We start from the raw sequence: 18969 nt of genomic DNA on the forward strand, positions 1-18969 counted from the left end.
AAGAGGGCAATGTGTGCCCGGGAGCTTGGGATAAAAGGAGGCTGCGTCCTCCGAAACCTCGAGATAAAATCCCGCGGGCGTGTGGACAGTGGACAGTGAATAAAGTTGCAGGACTCCTCTATCTCCTTTTTGGACATAAACCTCTGACATTTGCGGAATTTTCCTGACACCCTCAATCCCTCCAGCTGTGAATGGAGCCTCCTAGGAGCTGCCACCGGAGCAAAGCCAAGGCTGGGGGTATTTGCACACCTGAAGGGTGCAGACACAGAAAGCGGGGCAAACCCGAGGTACTACAAGAACCCCATCTCAGGAATGTTCTCTGGGCAAACACGAGACTCTGTGGCCTTGGAAAGGCACAATGTTCCTCTTGGCACAAGGACGAGGCCTTTAAAATGAGTCAAAAGTTTTAAATACAAGAGGTTCATGGCAAGACCAAAGCCTTTGAACCTGAAGGATCACTTATATCATCTACAACCATAAATCAACCAAAAACAGAAGCAAGGGCACCACTGCGGCCCGGGCTTTCCCCTCTGACAAGACACAGCAGCACCGCCCTCGTGAGGGGAGAGCAGGGCCATGAGAGGAGAGCGGGATGTGAGGGAAGAAGGGAGACTGTGAGGGGGGAACGGAGACAGTGACAGAAGAGAGGGGCTATGACGGGAGAGCGGGGCCGTGAGGGAGAGCGGGGTGTGAGGGGCCAACGGGGTCTGTGAGGGAACAGAGGAGCCACGAAGGGGGTGTGGGACCGTGAGGGGAGAACGGAGGTGTGAGGGGAGAAGGCGCTGAGAAGGAGCGGGACTATCACGCGGCTCAGCCCCAGGACGGAGCAGCACTGCCCCGCGCGGGGAGCCAGGCGAGAGCTGCCCGGGCCATGTCCGCCGAAGGCCGCCGGCTACGGCGATGCCGCCCGAGCGCTCCCGCGGCGGATGCGAGCGCCACCGCCACCGGCGTCCCCTCAGCTCTGCGGGACGCGGGCCCGCCCTCAGCGCCCGGCCGGGCTGTCTGCGTTCCGATTGGCCAGCGGTGCTGTCTGTCACTGAGCGTCACGCCCCGTAGCCAATGGGCGCGCGGGGACGGCCGGGGCGGGGCCTGCAGGGCGGGGCCGCGCTCGGGCCGGAGCGAGGGGCAGGTAAGGGGTAGATACGGGGTAGGTACGGCCGGGGGGCCTGAGGGGGGCCGGGCCCTGCTCCTGCTCCTGCTCCTGCTCCTGCTCCTGCTCCTGCTCCTGCTCCTGCTCCTGCTCCGCTCCCCGCACCCGGGGCGGGGCTGTGCGGGAGCCGGGGCTCGGGGGGCGGCGGCGGCCTGCACTGCCGGAGGCATCCCGGGAGGCCGGGCGGGAGCGGGAGGTGGAAGCCCCTGGAGGGATGAGGGAGCATCCAGACCTCCGGCGGGAATCGAGGGGTCCGGCCCTGCCCTGGGCCCGGGTCGGTGTCGGGGGTGGTTCGAGCACAGATCCGCGATGGGAAACGGGCCGAAGTGTTAGAAGGGCTCCAGGTGATGTTCACAGAATCATCCTAGAATGGTTTGGGTGGGAAGGGACCATAAAGCTCATCCAGTCCCAAACCCTGCCACGGGCAGGGACACCTTCCACGAGACCAGGCTGCTCCAAGCCCCGTGCAGCCTGGCCTTGGACACTTCCAGGGATGGGCAGGTTAAAGATGTGATTATTGGGTGCTCTCAGGGAGAAGGAGCACGGTGGGTGCAGCTGTGCTCTGGGCAGCCTTTTTTGTGGGGCTTCATCCTGAGAGCTGCCACACTCACTCACAGCACCCGAGAACTTCACCTTAGCCACATACCCTCCACTGGGCTTACTGCGCTGACGGATTTTGGTCCAGATGCAGCTGCTGTTGGCCACATGGCTGGTGCGGGCTGGGTCTGGAAAAAATAGCTCTAAGGCATGTGTGCACATGTCCCTTTGCTGTCAAACTTGGAGATAAATATGCCGTAATTATCCTTTGTGTGGCTGAGGGTGTTCTGCAGTTCATGGTGCATGAACTCTGCCCAGGTTCCAAGTTTTTGTTTATGGTATAATAGATCATGTGTTTTCCCCTACTATTATTAAAAGTGACATTCATGAGTTGTTCAGATATTTTGAACTTGGCTGAGAGGCTAAAACTGAATTCCAGGTACATACCCTATTGTTGTGATAAAAATTCAAACGAAAGTCCAGACCCACTTAATATGGGGAACGTGCATTGGGCAGCTCAGATCAGTCCTGTTCCCCAAATCTGTGATGAAGATCTGAGCCCCTGATGTCCAGGGGAATCTTCCTGGAAAGGACCATTGTTTGCGGAGATTTTTGAAACTGTGGTGCAAAACCTTAATAAGTCCTGGTACAAGGTGATAGGACTGGGACGAATTTTGAAGGTCTGGCAGTTTGTTAGAAGTCGCTGCTGTTTTATTTAGATAAAGAAGAAAGGAACTTGGTGTTTGTAATCCATTATGTGAACTTAAGGTGCTGACATAAGATAAAGCAAAGGGTGATGGAATATTGCAGTGATTTAAATCCCAATGGAATCAGGTCACGTGGTGGAGTACAAGTACCTGGAGGGAGCTGTGGGATTACCTGGGAGCTGATTAATGAAGGTGTAAATTCCTTTCCCCTTCCTCTGCTGAAGCAGCTCTTCTGTGCTGTCCCAAGGTCCCCAACACCTGCTCCACCTTTTTTCTCCGAGGGTGAACACCAGCCTGGCCAAGGCCAACTTGCCTTTTGTGGCACAGGGAATAAATTCATGTCCTAACGGATTTGTGGAAGCACGCGTCTCTGGAACAACTTTATCCACACACATGGGGGTTGGAAGGAGATGAGCTTTAGGGTCCTTTCCAGCCCAAACCATTCTTTGATATGTAGCAAAAGGCATTAATGAATTCACCAAGCTACCAGCTTGCAGTAATTTTAAAATCAGGATTTACTGAACAGGTATCTTGGGATAAAGGAGGTTTAGGAATTGGTTTGAAATACTTAGGAATATTCCATGCCTTTCCCATAGCTCGTGACAGGAAAATACATCATTCCCTTCAGCAGCAAGACTTCAAGTGTCAGAAGATGAATGATTTACCATTCATGACCCTGCAGCAGGAAGGCCCCAGTGTACTGCTTTAGGTCACTCTTGCTCCATGCTTTTCCTGGTTCTGTGTCTTTTACTGAGCAAAACTGTCAGCACCAAAATATCTGTATCTGGGCTCTGGGGTAGTAAGAGAGGAACAGGAGGTTTTGTGCAAGTCCAGTTGTAGGGAAATCAGCAATATTTTTGCAGGATTGGGGTAGTTTGCACGTGTGGTTATACATGGTGGAAGCTCTTCTGACAGGAGTGTTCTTGGGATCTGTGTTAAATGTTTCCAAGAGTTTCTGGCTGTCATCAGCCATGATTCAGGAACAAATTTCTTCTTCCTGGGCAAAACAGAGGCAAGTGGGCCAAAATAAATCTCTGACTACCTCGTTGTGGCTGCTTTCAGCTGAGATGCTCTATCCTGGATGTGAGTTTTGTTCTCTCAGGCTCCCAGGATGTTTGCCCAGAGCTCCCGGAACTCGGCGAGCCCCGTGCTGCTGCTGGTGCTGCTGGGCTGTGTCCTGTGTCCCCCAGCACAGGCCAGCAAGGTGGGTGACACCGAGCCATGCGTGGAGCACAGCAGAGGTGGGGTGTGAGGGGACAGAGCTGTGTCCCCTCCTTCACATAGCTCCTGTGCCCTGCAGAGCTCCGAGGACATTCGCTGCAAGTGCATCTGCCCCCCGTACCGCAACATCAGCGGGCACATCTACAACAAGAATGTGTCCCAGAAGGACTGGTGAGTGACTGGGAGCAGCCTCGGGGGTCGGTCCATGACAGCCAAGCTCTGGAGTTCCCAGCTGGTGCTGGGAAAGGGATTCCCTGCTTGTATGTTTGCAGAGGGAGCTGCTTTGGTGTGTGATGTTCAGCCCAGGCCAGGGGCATGTGTTAAACAGAAATTGAGGAATCTGGGATGATATGTTGACCCACTGCTCTTGGCAGATGTAGGGTGTGCCCTCCAATCCCTTCCACCTGGACTGGATCCCTGCAAAAGGTGCTGGGACAGTCTACCCCAGGGACTTTGGGCCAGCTAGGCTGTGAGGGGAGCTCTTAACACCAGATCAGTGTTATCAGCCTGACAGGAAAGCTGGGACACAGACAAAGTCACCCCAGTGTCTTTGCACAGAGCGCTGGTTTCACCTCGTGCTGCTGCTGATTGTGGTTTGTTTGTGCTGCAGCAACTGCCTGCACGTGGTGGAGCCCATGCCAGTGCCTGGGAATGATGTGGAGGCCTATTGCCTGCTCTGCGAGTGCAAGTACGAGGAGCGCAGCACCACCACCATCAAGGTACCTGAGCTCAGTCCCCTGCTGTGCCACACCAGCCCAGGGGAACTGCAGTCACTGCTTGTGCCCTGCTCCCTGCCATGCCACAGCAGCCCAGGCACTGCCACACTGGTAGGTTCCTGGAGAAGAGCCCAGAAAGAGAAAACTGTCACAGCAAGTACATGGTGGCAGTGCCAGGGGCTCACTCTACAACTCTCTGAAAGGAGGCTGTAGCCAGGTGGGGGTTGGCCTCTTCTCCCAGGCAGCCAGTGATAGGACAAGAGGACATGGTCTTAAGCTGCACATGGGGAGGTTTAGGTTGGACATTAGGAAGAATTTCTTCACAAAAAGGGTGTTGGACGCTGGAAGGGGCTGCCCAGGGAGGTGGTGGAGTCCCTGGAGGTGTTTAAGGAACAACTGGATGTGGCACTGAGTGCTCTGAGTGGGGTGTCAAGGTGGGGACTGGTCACACTTCTCCAACCTCAGTGATTCAGGGATTCTGTGACTTCTATGATTTCTGTGTCTGAACCAGGGGCACTCCTGGCAGTGAGGAGCAGTGTGGGAGCCCACTCCTCTTGCTGGGGACGTGTGACAGTGCCAAGCATCTCTGACCAGGGCCCCATATGTGCAGAACACACCCTCAGTTGGCACAGTGAGAGCATCAGCACAGTTTGTGCAGTGATGGCACAACCTCGGCCTCCTGGCAAGAGCAAGAGACTCTTGTGAGCAAAATGAGAACAAGAGATCACACATCAGAGGCAGCTGAAAAGGACCTTCCTGACCTCTGTGGTGCTTCTTACGTACGCTGCTGATCCTTTCCCCCTGTGCTGTCCTCAACTGCAGGTGATCATCATCATCTACCTGTCAGTGGTGGGGGCCCTGCTGCTGTACATGGCGTTCCTGGTGCTCGTGGACCCCCTGATCCGCAAGCCAGACCCCTACACCCAGCCCCTGCACAATGAGGAGGACAGCGAGGTGAGGGGGCAGGGGGTGCAGACAGGGGGGCAGGAGAATGGGGGACAGGAAAACAGTGACCTCCTGCTTGTGTCCCCTGATCCAGTGAGGGACCAGCACTACTGCTTTGGGGGCACTTATACAGGTGAACATTTAGACTCAGATCTCTGCAGGTCATGCAGAATCACAAGGAATATTTGAAGTTCTGTGTAATGAGCCCAAGGCAAGCCCTGCCCTCAGAGGCTGAGGGGGCTTTGTACCAACTGGCCTGAATTTGGTTTGTCCATCTAGAGGGAACCAAAAGTCAAACAGATCCTGTTTGTGCAGTGTTCCAGGTGGAGTTTTGTGGTGCTGAGCTTCCAAGAAAGGATGAGCTTCAGTGTTGGCCAAAACATCTTCTAGACACTTAAAACACCAGTCTCTGAGGTGCTCTTTGATCCTGCTCTGGGGCTGGGCCCTGAGTTGTATCCAGGCTGTTGTTCCTTGTGCTTCTCCCAGACTGCAATTCCATTCAGACCCCATCTTTTTGTGGGACACTGGCATACAAATCATGGGCAAATGATTGGGACCCAGCAGCAAAGAGCGAGCCCCTCTCTCCCTCTTTCTCTCTTTGTCACACACCAGTTTTTGGGGAGGACATATTTCTTGCTGCATAAAATTCATGCACTTGCAGCACTGGGTTGGACTGTCCTGTTTGTACTTTGTTGTGAGTATAAACTATTTGGCTCAATTCTTTCATACTCTGATGTGAGGAGCAGCTGCTCCAGTGTTCACAGTCCAATCCATTGCCTCCCTCTGCTGAAAAAGGAGGTCCTGCCAGAGGAGATGAATTGTATCCCTAAGTCGTGGGTTTGCACCCTGCTCTGCAGCAATAATGCAGATCCAGATCCAGGTGCACATGGTAAATGCCTGGTGTTAGGTGAGGTTTATCTCACTCCAGTATGCTGGACTGTAAATCCTCTGGGATAGGCCTTGCTCCTGTGCCATGATGGATCTCCACCCATCGTCAGCCTGGTTTTAGCAGGGGGATGTGGTTCACTTCAGCACTGTGGCTCCTTGCAGACTCCAGGAGTGGATTTCCAGCAGAGCTCTACACTTAGTGCAGTTCCTCTCCTGGGGACTTTTATATGGAGTCATGGGTGATCCCCAAGAGCAAGGACTTGGGGGCTGGTGTTGAGGAGCTCTGAAAAGGAGGTTCTTCATCAGAACAACTCAAACCTTGAATTGCTCTTTCAGGTGCAGTTTCTCCCCAAGTCAGCTGCCTCCCTCTGTGCTGGGGCTGGGCACGGCCTGGTCTCCAGCCCCATTCCTTTCCTTGCAGGACACTCGCTCCCTGGCTGCAGTGCCCACCCCGGCTGGCGCCAGGGCCAACACGGTGCTGGAGCGGGTGGAGGGGGCGCAGCAGCGCTGGAAGCGGCAGGTGCAGGAGCAGAGGAAGACGGTGTTCGACCGGCACAAGATGCTGAGCTAGGCCCTGCTGGGCTCTGCCGCATCGGGACACCCTGGTGTTGGAACGGAACCTCCAGCCCTCCCTGATTCACCATCTCCAGAGGGAGCCCCAAAGGCTTCTCTGGTCCCGTCCCCTGCCCTTCCCCTGCCCGGCCGTGCTGGCCCCTGGGCTATTGGCTGCCGTGTGGAGCTCGGCTGGACACGGGGCTCCGTCAGCCCACCCCCAGCAGGGACAGGGGCTGGGAACAGAGGGCTGGGAGCTGGCTGAGTCTTCCTGGGATAAAAATAGTGGGAGAATTTTGATGTGGGATAAATTATGTGATGTTTCTTCAGGATGCAGCAGCCACCCACTCCTCCTCCAGTATGCACTGATGCTCCCTGGGCATTGTGGTGCTGAGCTACATGTGCAGCACAGGAACAAAGGGGAGGGGGTTTCTGCCAGTGGGCACTGCTGCTTCCACTTATTCTGATGTAAATGGAGAGATTTCCATACCTCTGGAGTCTGTCCAGATTTACACCAGTGTAACTGAGACTCCCGCTTGTTTCTGGGCAGGTGACTATCACAAAACCTGTTAGTACCTACACCAGTAAGAGTCCAACAGGTAAAAGGCTGATTTATGTTTCTATCTTTTTGTGCTTTACCAGTGGATAAAAACCTGCTGGTGTGAAACCTTTCCATTTGTACCCACACTGGTGACCCTTGGTGCTCTCCCAGGGTGGGCAGCAGCATTTGTGTCCAAGAGAACTGGGGCAAAGGCTCTCCTGGAGCACTGGAAACACCTGTCAGGGCCCTGGGAAGGGGACAGTTGTGCCACTCAGAACACTCCAAGAGCTCTGACCGGATTTGGGCTGTGTGGTGGAAGCTGGAGTGGTTCTGCCATGTGTACATTGATTCCACTGAGAACATTTGGAATGTTGGGGAGGTACCTCCATATAAAATGCAAACAAATATCTACTACCTGGATGGCTTTTTTTCAGGGGAAAAATCCCATCATGCCAGGTCTGGGGCTCTCCATCTGCCTGCCAGTGCCCAGCAGGTGAGCTGACGCCACCTCAAGCCAGAGCTGTGGTTATGGCACTGCAGGAGTGTCCCTGGCACTGCTCCCTGCTGACAGCAACTGTCCTGCTCCAGGAGAGCCAGGCTGGGAACATGGGCAGACCAGAGTCCTGCTTGGCACAGGTTAGTGACTTAACTTCTCCGGGCTATCCCATTGGAAAGCCAAGCAGATTGGAATTGTTCTTTTGTAGGAAGCTGAGAAATGGTTGCTAAAAGCCTAACTGGGAGTCATGCCAGTCACTGCCCTGTGTGCTGGGGCCAGCAGCTGCTAGTGGAGCACCCAGACCTCGAAGCTGACCCTGCCACACAAACCCAAACAGCAGCTTTTGGAATGTGTGTACCCCAATTACCCTTCAGCACCTCACTAGGCTAGAAAGGACCCAGAGCTTCACATTGTACCAGTCACATTTTCCTTGGCCCATCTTTGGTCCCTGGTGCTCAATTCTGGGCCTTTCTCCCCTTTGTAGAAGTCCCATCTTGCCTGTCCTTCCCTCTCTGTGTGAATCCCGCATGGAGACGAGCTGTGGTCCCTGGGAACTGATTTTTTCCCTTCGAGGGCGGGAACAAGCAGCGCTGGTGGGAGGTGCTGCCGGGGCCGGGCCGATGGGTCCAGCTGGTGGCCGTCGCCCCTCATCGGCACCGGGACATGGGCGGGCACCAGCGGGGGCTTCCTGCTGCCATGAAGCTGCTGAGCCTGCAGGGTGAGGGGTTTGGTGAGCAGCACACCCAGACCTGCCCCTGACCCCTCCAGGAACAGCTAGGAAATGGGATCAGAGAGGGGGGGAAAAAATACAGTTAGAAATCAAAGAGTTTTGGAAAAAGTTAGAAAACTTACAAAATGCCACTGCCTGATTAATTACTTGGTTTGTTAATTAGCTGATCAGCTTCCTCCTGTACATCATCCTCCCCGGAGGAAAGGTTTTCTACTGCCCAGCCTGGAATTCCCAAGCCCCTTCCTTTCCTGTGCCCCCTCCCTGGCTCACTGGGGCATCCTCCAGCAGGCACATTCTGATGGGCCCTCCTCCCAGACCCATCCACAGCTCACAGCAGTGGTTCCCCATCCCTCCAGACATGGGGCAGTGGGAGTCAATAATTTAATTTCTTATCCAAAAAGGGAATGAGAAAAATAAAGGACCTCTTAGAAACAAATGCAGCTGCTTTGACATCCTGCCACACCCTGCTCAAGTGCCTGCTGTGGTCCAGATGTCGATGCTCTGGATGATGAGCCACTCACTCTGGTCCTGGGTCACCCGGATCCTCACACACTCCACGGGTCCGGGCAGGACCCTCTCCAGGCCCCGCTGCTCCAGCATCCCCTTCTCAAAGGAGCCCACGGGGATGTAGAAGGAGCAGTGCTGGCTGCGGTCCCGGCGCTGGCCCAGCTCCAGCAGCCCTACACGCAGGAAATCGCCCGGGCGCTCCTTGGAGCCCGTGCGCACCCGGACACGGCTCACTCGGGCCGGCTGCTGGAACACGATGGAAAAGGTACTGCCAGCTGCTGGGTCTTTGCCCCAAAAGTACCCCTGTGCCGAGCTGTAGGCCTTGAGGGGCTCATAGTTCTCAAAGATAGACATGCTGGTATACAGGGATGCTGGCGGGTTGTCCGGGAGGTCCAAGGCATCAGCCTGGAAATCCTCGTCCTCCAGCCGGTTAACGGTGCCCTGGAAGGAGGAGTAGAGGCCCATGTGCTGGAAGAGGGATGGCTTGAAGCGAATCACGTCCTTCTGGGCGAGCAGTTGGCGAAAGTGAACCAGCAGCCAGTCACAGGGCATTTCCTGGTAGAAGAGGAGGAGGAAGTGAGCCAGGCGAGGAAGGTCACTGGAGCGGTAGAGCTTTCCGATGTAGCCCAGCTTGGAGAACTCGAGGGTGGCCCAGTTCGAGCTCTCCTGGGAAGCCAGTGCCCTGCGGATGGCCGTCAGGAAGGACCTGGCACTCCACACGTCGTCCTCGATCATCAAGTAGTAGGAGGAGAGGTTGGCAGCAAAGGCGAGCAGGAAGGCGTAGTCCACGTTCTGCTTGGAGCGGAACCTCACCCGCTCCTCCGCGTCATTGAAGTTCCTCTTGAGGCCTTCCAGGGTGGGGTAGAACTCAAGGGGAGCGTGAATGAGCAGGAGCCGGCCCAGGAGGATGTGGCGAGTGAACTTCTGGGCAATGGTGGTGGCAACGCGCACGTTCCAGCTGGGATCGGTGTCGGCCAGGTGCACCACCACCACCATCTCCTGCAGCTCCTCCTCCGTGGACTGGCTGAAGAGGGACTGGAGCGTGGCCAGGAGGTAGAAACCACGCGGCCTCTGCACGGATGCCAGTCCCACTGCCAGGAATCCTGCAAGGCAAGGGAAAGGCATGAACAGGCAGAGGGGTGACCTGGGATCACCATGGTGATGTTCTTCTCTGCAAGATGTAATGAGAGGGCTCCAAAAACCTCTTCCCATGGCCAGCCCACAGGGTCAGTGCTGTTTGTAACCCCATGTCTAAGGCTGGTGGGTCCTTCCTGAAGCTGAGGCCTCCAGCATCTCAGAAGGGGCCCAAAATTAGCCCAAATGGCAGCAAGAGGCAGGCTGAGGAAGCAGAGGCTCCTCTGAAGAAATATTCCAGAAAAACACCTTAAAAAAAGCCAAATGCAGGCAAGTAACAGTGCAGAGAGGGTCTATAGGGCAGGAATGGCTTATTGGTATGGCTGCACATCCTGGAAGCGTTCCCCACTCCACACCCCATGGAGATGCACCCACACGGGGATCAGGCACCTTCTGCCCTCCCCATGGCCCAGCAGTGGCTCCTTGGTTCAGCTTCTCTTGCTGCTGGTCTGGACAGCACCATCCATGTGCTGGTTTCAGCCTCACGTGCCTCACAGGGTTGCCCTGAGCTCCTTCCCATGGGGTTTGCATGGGAATTGCTTCTTGTGCCCCTGTCCAAGAGCTTGGCCCACTTCTCCCACACGGTGGGGTTGTCCCAGTGGTCCAGCTCACCATCTCCACTGGAACCTCAACCCCAGGGAGATGGTATCCCAGCAACCCTCCCCACAGAGGTCTGCGAAGCCCAAAACACCTGTGGTCACCCCAGTCCCAAGGTGCAGAAATTTGGACCCTGCTTGGAGCATGTGGAGCTTCTCCAACTCCTTCATCCCAGAGCAAGCAGTGAAGGCTGTGGAGGTTTTGGAGGAGGTTGTGGGCAAGTCCCCATGCAAAAAGGCTGGACACAGCCCCTCCCTGCCCCAACATGAGAGGGCATGTCCATGCTGGGATGTGCAGCTGTGCACACCCAGATGTGCACACCCAGAGGGTCCAGGACCACTCACTTTTTCGGGGAGCTGGGGAGCCAGCGAGGAGCTGGTAGGAGACGTTGTGGAGTGCAGAGCGCTTGGCTGTGTCCCTGAGGATGCGCTGGGCTCCCTCCGGCTGCAGCAGCTGCAGGATCATGTCGGGGGCCAGGCCCCGGAGCTCCACCTGCATGGGAGCCACAGGAAGCCAGGTCACACCCCAGAGCACCATGCAGCAAGGGGTGATGACAACAGGGGCACCCAGAAGCAAATGGGAGTCCCTGTCCTGCCCTCCCAACTCCTGGGTTCAGGGGGGTCCAGCTGCCCAGGGTACCCCCAGGGAGAGGAGAAGGCAGAGCTGGGGGTTGGGGGTGACATGGGGCAGGGAAGAGACCAGAGCTGAGGTCAGGGTCCATGTGGGGCAGGAAGGGATAGAGGATGCTCCAGTGGCCTCTCCAGTGGGACATCACTGGCTGGGGACTCACCTCCAGGGGATCCTGTTCCTGCCAGCTGCCCCCATGGAGGAGGAGGAGGAGGAGGAGGAGGAAGGAGGCAGTGAGCAGAGCCATGAGGGAGCGTTTCAGGGAGCATCGCATGGCCCCCGCTGGCTGAAGCCTGGGGAGAGGGGACATGTCAGGGCACTGCCTGGATGGGACATTGGGATAGCACCTGGATACACCCCTGGGACTGCCCCCCTGCCCCAAGCATGGGTGCACACCCAGGGGCAGCCATGGGGCATCAGGGACACTTGTGCACTGTCCCGTTTGGGCAGGCAGGGGCAGGGAGACCCCAATCTGACCAGGACAAAATCAGCCAGGTACAAAATCCCCCCAAACCAGCCCCAGGACACCTTGGCTGCCCTGGGACACCCCAAGGAGCACCCCAGAGCCGGGGGCAAAAGAAATGCAGGTCACAGTGCCTCAGGAAAGGCTTTTGGGTTGTGGGAACATCCCAGGACCAGTTACCAACACCCCAGGACTTGGCACCAAGCCCTGGGAAACACTCAAGTCTCAAATGGGCTCAGGCTGCTCTTCCAGCACTGTGAGGTGCTCCCCACCTTCCTCCAGGCAGGCACCAGCTTGCCCTGTCCCAGCCCCATCGTCTGCTTGATAGGCAAGAAAGGCGTCCCTGAGGGGACAGTGTCATTTTCAAGGAAGTTGCAGTGCTCTTGAGATATTTCACCTTTACTAGCAGAGGTGTGGCAGGAGGCTAAAAGGCTCCTATGTTTGCCTGGGGTTTTTTCCATTATAAATATGACAGTGCTGCCCTGGAATAGGAGCAGCTGAGTCCAGGCGAGTGCCCAGCCTGACAGGGCAAACACCCGGGGCCCCATCCAAACTGCTCACAGTGCCTTGGCTTGGCTTGGTCAAAGCAGCTTTGAATGCAAACGTGGAGGAAAAACCCTCCTAAGCCTTCCCAAACGAAGGCTGGGCCTCCCAGGACTGCCCCATCCACCGCCGTGAAAGGGATGCTCTGAGCCCACCCACGGGCCCCAGACACAGATGGGAGCACAGCACCTCTAGGGCCGCTGCCCTGGAGCGTGTGCTGGGCTTATTTTAAGGAGAACCCTCCAGTTTTTGTGCCCAGGAGTCCTTTGGAGGGGTTGTCAGCTCCTCAAGAGGCTGGCGCCGAGCAGGTGCCCCCGATCCGCAGCCACTCCGTCCTTGGAGCGCTGACCCCGCCCAGGGACACGGCTCGTTCCTTGGAGGTAAACACTTGGAGCCAGAGAGCCGCGCTCCCAGGCGGGGCAGGACTGACCCCCGGCAGGGACAACAAGCTCCTGCAGCTGCTCAAAATCTCTGTCCAGGTCCCAGCAGAGAGTGGGGCCTCCCCACCCCTTACAGCTCTGGAGACATGGGGACCTCACCACCTCAGGGGGGAGCAGCATTAGGGATCCGTCCGAGCCACGGGGACATCACACCCTGACGCCACCCTGGAGTTGGATTTCCAAGCCTGGACCTCCAGGATCTGTAGCCAGGGCCACAGGGTGAGCTGGGAAGGGCGAGGCTTGGCCACATACCAGGCTGGGCATTTGGCCACTCTGGGTGGCCAAAGGTTTTTCTGGCTGCTGGGGAATGTCTGGCTGCCAGCGGCCCACCCTGCATGGAAAACAAGATGCTGCTCAGCACCCGCAGCTCTCACAAGGCAGCAGCTTCACCCAAGGAGCAGGGAGCCCATGGGGAACAGGGATCACAGGCACAGAACAGAAGGAAGCGCAGCCCCATAATAAGCCCCCTAACTGGCCTCTGGATTTCTGCCTCTGTGGAGGAACAAAGCAACCCCAGGTAAGTGGGCACAACCAGGGGTGCAGCGAGCTCCTGCTCCAGCTGAAGGTGCCTCCGCAGAGTATCCCTGTCCCTACGCTCTTCTCCAGCACCTCATGCACCTTCCCCACAGCTCAGCACCCCACTGCAGATGTCCCCAAAAACCACCCCGCTGTGGGGACATTGGCCAGGAGGAGCTGAGAGCCACTTGCTTGGAGCCAGACTCCTCCCCAGCCTCAGTCCAGGGCAGAAGGAAGGAACAATCCATTCCCAGCCTCAGTCCCACGAGGCTCCGAGGAAGCTCCCAGCGTGCAGGCAGCTCCAGCTGCTTCCGCCGGCACTGGGGAGAGCAGGGCTGGTTGCACAAGAAGGGGGGAACAGCCAGGGCTCCTTCCCACTGCCAGGAGTGCTCTTCCACGCTGGGGGAAACTGAGGCACGGACAAAGGCTGTGTCACCCAGCGGGGTAAACACCAGCTCTCCTGCGGCACAGCTCAGGGCCCCGCCCTGGGGGTCCCCGGGATGGAGAGGGGTGGGGTGGAACCCAGCACCAGAAATGGGTGGGGAACACTGGAAATTGTGGCAGCACAACGTCCCCCATGGGCAAATTGTGGCCATTCGGGGCTGTGTGGGATGAGGGCTCCTGGGCCCCCTGGGAGCCAGCCCAGGGTCTGGCCCCACCGTCCATGGGTGTCTCTGCTCCAGGGGCTGTCCCACGGGGACGAAGGAGGGGAAATGCCCTGTTCCAGTAGCGCAGGGCTCCGGGAGCCAAAGCTTTCGGTCAGCCCAGGTGTCCCACAGCACAGGGGGGTCCCTGCAAGGAGCTTGGCAAGGGGACACTTACACCGATCCTGTCCCCACCCCTGACAGCCGGGGGACCCCCAGCCCAGCCCCCTGCCCTCACCCCCGGCTCCCCAGGCACCCCTCCCCGCGGCAGCAGGAGATGGCTCCTGGCCAGCCCCGCTCTGGACGCGCCCGCCGAGGGCAGAGACTCACGGGTGGGCGGCAGCCTCGCCTCTCCGGGGTGCTCGGCCCTGGCAACTTCCCCGGGCTGGCCGGATTCTGGATTCTCGCTCGACAAAGCCCCACCCCGAGTCCTTGCCTGCCTCCCGCAGAGGAGGAGCGTCCAGCGGCGACCTTCTGCCCCAGGAGCCTCGGGGAACCGGCCAGGCCGGCGGGAACCCCCGTGGGACGGGCCACGGGCCCCCAGCCCACCGCGGGAACTGCGGCAGCCTCACGGACGGGCATCCCAGGACGGCACCGGCTGTGTGCCACCCAGCCCATCCCCGCTGGCAGCTCCAGTCCCCCGGGCAGCACCAACCCCCACTGGGGGCTCTTGCCAAGCCCCAGCATCCCAGACTCTGGCACGAACCTGCCCCTTCACCGAGCCAGGAGCTGGTGACATGGAGCTGGCACAGCCTTTTTGCCCATTTATTTTCCAGCTCTTGTGCTGAGGTGGCAAAAGCCTCTGGGGCTGCAGAGCCAGAATGGCACCCCTGGCACCCCAGGCCAGGGCAGAACCTGGATCCCACCCAGGATGTACCCCAGGACACCACGGCTTCCCCACACACTCCAGCTCCTCACTGGAGCATTGGGCATCGCAGCTGGGCTGGGAATGAAGCCCCTTCTAATCCCAGTGAACCAATGTGGGCCACATGGGGCCCTTCCATGGCCCGGTTTGTTCCCAGCTCCTCCGCCCTCCAAGCCTTTTCTCCCACTGCTTCCCTCCTTCAGACCCAGAGTAGGAACATGGCTCTGGAGCACCTACGAGCCACCAATGGCATCGCTTGTCCCCAGCTCCCAACCAGACCAGCTCCTTCCCACATGGCAACTCACCCACAGCATCCCAATGGAGAGGAAGCCCCTTCCCTTCCCCTCCATTCCACCCAATTTATTCACACAGAAGCGTGGATCCCACTTCCCTTCTCTCCTTGCTGCCTGGACCTCTCCTACCTCCAGGAAGGCCTCACATCTCTTGCCAGGCTCTGTCTTCTACAAATCCCCTGTGACGACCTCCAGCCCCGGCTGCTCCCCTTGGGAGCACATGGAGCCTGGGACACCTCTGTGAGAGAGAGATAAGACAGGGCAGGAAGCAGGTGATGGTGCTGGGCAGGAGGAAGAGACGTCCCCAGGCTCCCGGATCTGCTGGCTTTCGTTTTTCCTACACTGTTTGGTTTCAAATCCTTACATTCCTATGGTGGGATGGCAGTGGCTCTGTCCCACTGGGGTCCCAGGGGCTCAGTGGGGACACCCCACCTGCACTGGAGCAGAGACAGTCTGGAATTCCTACCTGGGCAGGGGCTGGAGGACACCAGGAGGGCCAAGGGAGCCGGGTGCAGCCCAGCAGAGCTTTGCAGCTCAGTGGCCCAGGGTGGGAAGGACCATGGGGCTCAGCGGCAGCAGCAGGAGGGGGAGGGCTTTTCTCACCACAGCTGCCCCTGACCTGCACACGAAGGAAACCTGGTCCTTCCTGCCCCCACAGAAAGGAAGAGGGGGAGGGCTGTGACACCCAGCACAGCCCTGGGTCCCCAACGCTCAGGGTGCAACAGCCCTGCCATAGGAACAGCCAGCACTGCCCAGGGGAGCAGCAGAGCCACCAAATCCCCCATTGGTCCCCACAGGCTGCTTCAGGGTGCAGTGCTAGGGCAGGATTTGATCCTCTCCAGGCACATCCATGAGCATGCCTGGAGCAGGAAAGGAATCCACAGCCAGGACACAGCTCCTGGTGCCCAGGCAAACATCCTGGGTCCTCTTGCTCTCAAAGCAGGTGCCACAAGCCCAGCCCGACCCAGTTCATCCAGCCATCCCCTCGTGCTATGGAGCAAGTCCCAAATGGTGTTTGGGGTGCTGGAAAAAGGTCCTTCCACCTGCGCCCTGTGAGGGCCACGGCAGAGTCCCAGTGCCCAGGAACCAAGCAGGGCCTGGCAGCTGTAGCTGCTCTCAAACCTCCCTCTGGCTCCAAACCCAAACACACTCTGCTCACCGAAGTATTTGACCATGGGAAACAGGGAGGTGGCTGAAATGAGGCTAAAAGGCACATTTTTGCTTGCTTTTGGAATAAGCTGAAGAAGAAAGAGAAGCCCCAAGTGCAAAGGCTGCTCTGAGAGTGGCCCGTGGCTGCACAGGCACACCCAGCTCAGGGGGCCGGGGAGGACCAGTTCCCCCAGTTGAGGCCAGAGCAGAGGACTGGAGTAGGACAGGCACAAGGGCCACAGCAGGGCCCAGCCCCCTTCCCCAAGCCTCACCTTACCCAGGTCAGCTCCTGTTGGACACCGGATTCCTGACAAGGACAGGAGGAGGGTGAGGGTGGTGGCCAAGCCTTCCTGTCTCCCCTAGGAAACCAGAGAGCCAGGCAGGATCTGTTTACAGCCCTTCCATTATTCAGGAGCAGGACAAAGCAGAGGTAGAATGGGGCCTCACACAGCAGGGAGAGCACAGGGAGAGCCACCGTGATGCTGATCTGGGGCTCCATTCCCACCGTCTGAGCCGTGTCCTACAGAAACGGGTGACATCAAACCACGGCCACTCCTGCTGGTGCACTCACTACATCCCACCCTGGAGGACACCGAAGAGGACTTTTTTAGCAATCAGGCTTCAAGAGAGGCTGGGCTTGGGGGCCAAGGTGGAAATCCCCTGCTCGGGGCTGAGCTCTGGTGTCACCCTCCCTCAGCAAACCTCAGCACAGGGTTCAGGGTCTGGTGCTCTGGGTAAGGACCAAGGGGAACACCTGCAGCTGCAGCTCTACACAGAGGCAGAGTCCCCCCTCCACAGCATCTCTGCCACTCCCCAGCCTCCCCACATGGATCAAAACAGGTCCCCAGTCCCTGCCAGCACTGCTGATCCCAGCTCTAGCACTGGGATCACCGGGAGCTTTGTAAAGGAAAAGACTGAGAATTGTACATTTTATACATTTCAGCCTAGAAAAGGCCTGGCCTGGGAGGGGCACCTCTGGCTTAGGGGCATCTGGCTGTATCTAAATATCCATATTTGAATCCAGCAAGTCTGTTGGTAGCAGGAAACATCCCATCCATGTGCTTCCTGCTGCCACAGCCTGTGCCGCCCCTCCGCCCACTCCAGCTGCACCACCCGGGATCAGTCAGGGAATTCTGGGAGCTGCCAAGCACCTCTGCCCCCTGGAATTGCCATATGCCTGATCAGAAGGGATTCCTGCTTTGCCAGATGGCAGGAACACACAACGCTAGGAGCTGTCCTGTAGCTCTGCACAGGAGCCAGAGCAGGGCCCAGGCTGCCGTTCCCAGCCAGAGCAGCTCCCCGCAGGTAAGGGCACAGCCTCACACAGACACCAGCCTGCTCCATGCTCCTGCCATCAGCCTGCACCAGGAACCAAACCCCTCTGCTCCCACCCTCCAGACCCTGCGTAAGCAGCAACCGCCAGGCACATAGCCCTGGCATCATCCTGCAAGAGGGAGCTTTCAGGGAGTGTAGCAGGAAACAGCCCGAAGTTCAGTCGGAACCAGGCTCTGAGAAAGCAGCCACCTCTCTCTGAGAAAACAGGAAACTGCAGCCTGACCATGCTTCACTGCCTGACCTTCACCACCTGTCCCCGAGTTCAGTGGTGTTTAACCCCACAGCAGAAGGAAGATTGTCGTCCCCCACTGCCCTGAAGCAGCTTCCTTCGGGATGGAGCCCCTGCAGCCCTCACACACAGCTCCAGGCCCAACCCTGCCTTTCCTGCACCACAACCACAACACAGCCCAGGCTCTGCTGTCATGGCAGTCCCAGGATCACAGGGACAGCACATTTTTCTTGCTCTGTATCTCTACTAAACCAATTTAACTTCAAAACTTACCTGCTGGCATCAACAGAAGTTCAGCAGTGGTGGAAGAGCTTCACTGAACATTCCACACGGACAAGTGCTGTTCCTCCTGCTTGGGACCAGATGTGATGTGCAGTAGGACTGAGGAGCTGGTATCTGATAGGCAACAAAGCTCAGTCCAGGGTCTGTATCTGCACAGCTGCTGCCCTGCCATGCAGCACCTCCTCTGCACCTCCCCAGGGAGCCACGTGTTCCATTAAACCTCCAGCCAGGTTCATTCCGGTCAGACCACACTCCTGACAGGCCCAGCCCCTGCACCCCTCACTTCTCAGTCAGCCCAGAGCCACAGGAAGTTTCAGGGCTGCTTCTTCCTCACAGAAATCAATTGTTTAGTCAAAAGTGAGATCTGTGGTTGCTTGGGGGGTTTCAACAGGAAAGATTTCCACACTGCTCTTAGAAAAGACACAGAGTTGAGTCCTTCATCGCTGCTTCAGTTATTTTAGTTTATCCCCTCCAGCTCCTCTCCCTCCCTATGTTCTCTGAAAAGCACCTTCTGGTTTTAGAAGTTTAGATCTCCTTTTCAAAGACAAACACCAGTGTGAGAACTTGAGTACCTTTACATTCAAGTGAGACTTTTGCCTTACAACTCTTTGAAGTAATTCCTTTGCTTGATCATTTATGCCTTTTTCTTTCCTTAAACTCGGATCTGCTGGGCTGGGAATTAAGATTATTGTTGATTGCTGCTGTCTTGCTCACTGCTTCTCAGACACTGAAATATCACACCGTGCATGAACACAATCCTGCTGCAGTAAAACAAACATGGATTTTGTTTGTAAATTGTTCCTGGAAAGCAAAAAGGAAAGTTCTTGGAAAGCAAAACCTCCTGCTTCTTACCCAACAAGAG

General features: G+C 57.3%; 2 protein-coding genes across 10 annotated transcripts; one reads left to right on the forward strand and one right to left on the reverse strand.

The window, feature by feature from the left end:
• The first annotated feature begins 1083 nt into the window (after positions 1-1083).
• TMEM9 (transmembrane protein 9) lies at positions 1084-7664 on the forward strand. Of its 3 annotated transcripts, none has more exons than XM_039565255.1 (6): positions 1084-1129; positions 3497-3598; positions 3695-3786; positions 4226-4334; positions 5154-5285; positions 6586-7664. In XM_039565255.1, exons 2-6 carry the CDS (start codon positions 3506-3508, stop codon positions 6733-6735), a joined length of 576 nt encoding a protein of 191 aa, XP_039421189.1. In that variant the 5' UTR covers positions 1084-1129; positions 3497-3505; the 3' UTR covers positions 6736-7664. The 3 variants fall into 3 exon arrangements, with proteins under 3 accessions (XP_039421189.1, XP_039421190.1, XP_039421191.1); XM_039565256.1 differs by having other exon boundaries at positions 1097-1129; positions 3457-3598; XM_039565257.1 differs by lacking the exon at positions 1084-1129 and adding an exon at positions 1304-3103.
• An 896-nt stretch (positions 7665-8560) lies between these two features.
• LOC104692465 (alpha-1,6-mannosyl-glycoprotein 4-beta-N-acetylglucosaminyltransferase-like) lies at positions 8561-18900 on the reverse strand. Of its 7 annotated transcripts, none has more exons than XM_019288992.2 (5): positions 18099-18900; positions 15242-15350; positions 11512-11641; positions 11066-11213; positions 8561-10093 (listed from the first exon to the last, which is right to left on the reverse strand). In XM_019288992.2, exons 1-5 carry the CDS (start codon positions 18106-18108, stop codon positions 8952-8954), a joined length of 1539 nt encoding a protein of 512 aa, XP_019144537.1. In that variant the 5' UTR covers positions 18109-18900; the 3' UTR covers positions 8561-8951. The 7 variants fall into 7 exon arrangements, with proteins under 7 accessions (XP_019144537.1, XP_039421184.1, XP_019144542.1 ...); XM_039565250.1 differs by lacking the exon at positions 15242-15350 and adding an exon at positions 15579-16620; XM_019288997.2 differs by lacking the exon at positions 18099-18900 and adding an exon at positions 16539-16604.
• Positions 18901-18969: the final 69 nt, after the last annotated feature.

This window comes from Corvus cornix, chromosome 26 (assembly GCF_000738735.6).
Source record: "Corvus cornix cornix isolate S_Up_H32 chromosome 26, ASM73873v5, whole genome shotgun sequence".
In the NCBI taxonomy this organism is placed as follows: domain Eukaryota; kingdom Metazoa; phylum Chordata; class Aves; order Passeriformes; family Corvidae; genus Corvus; species Corvus cornix.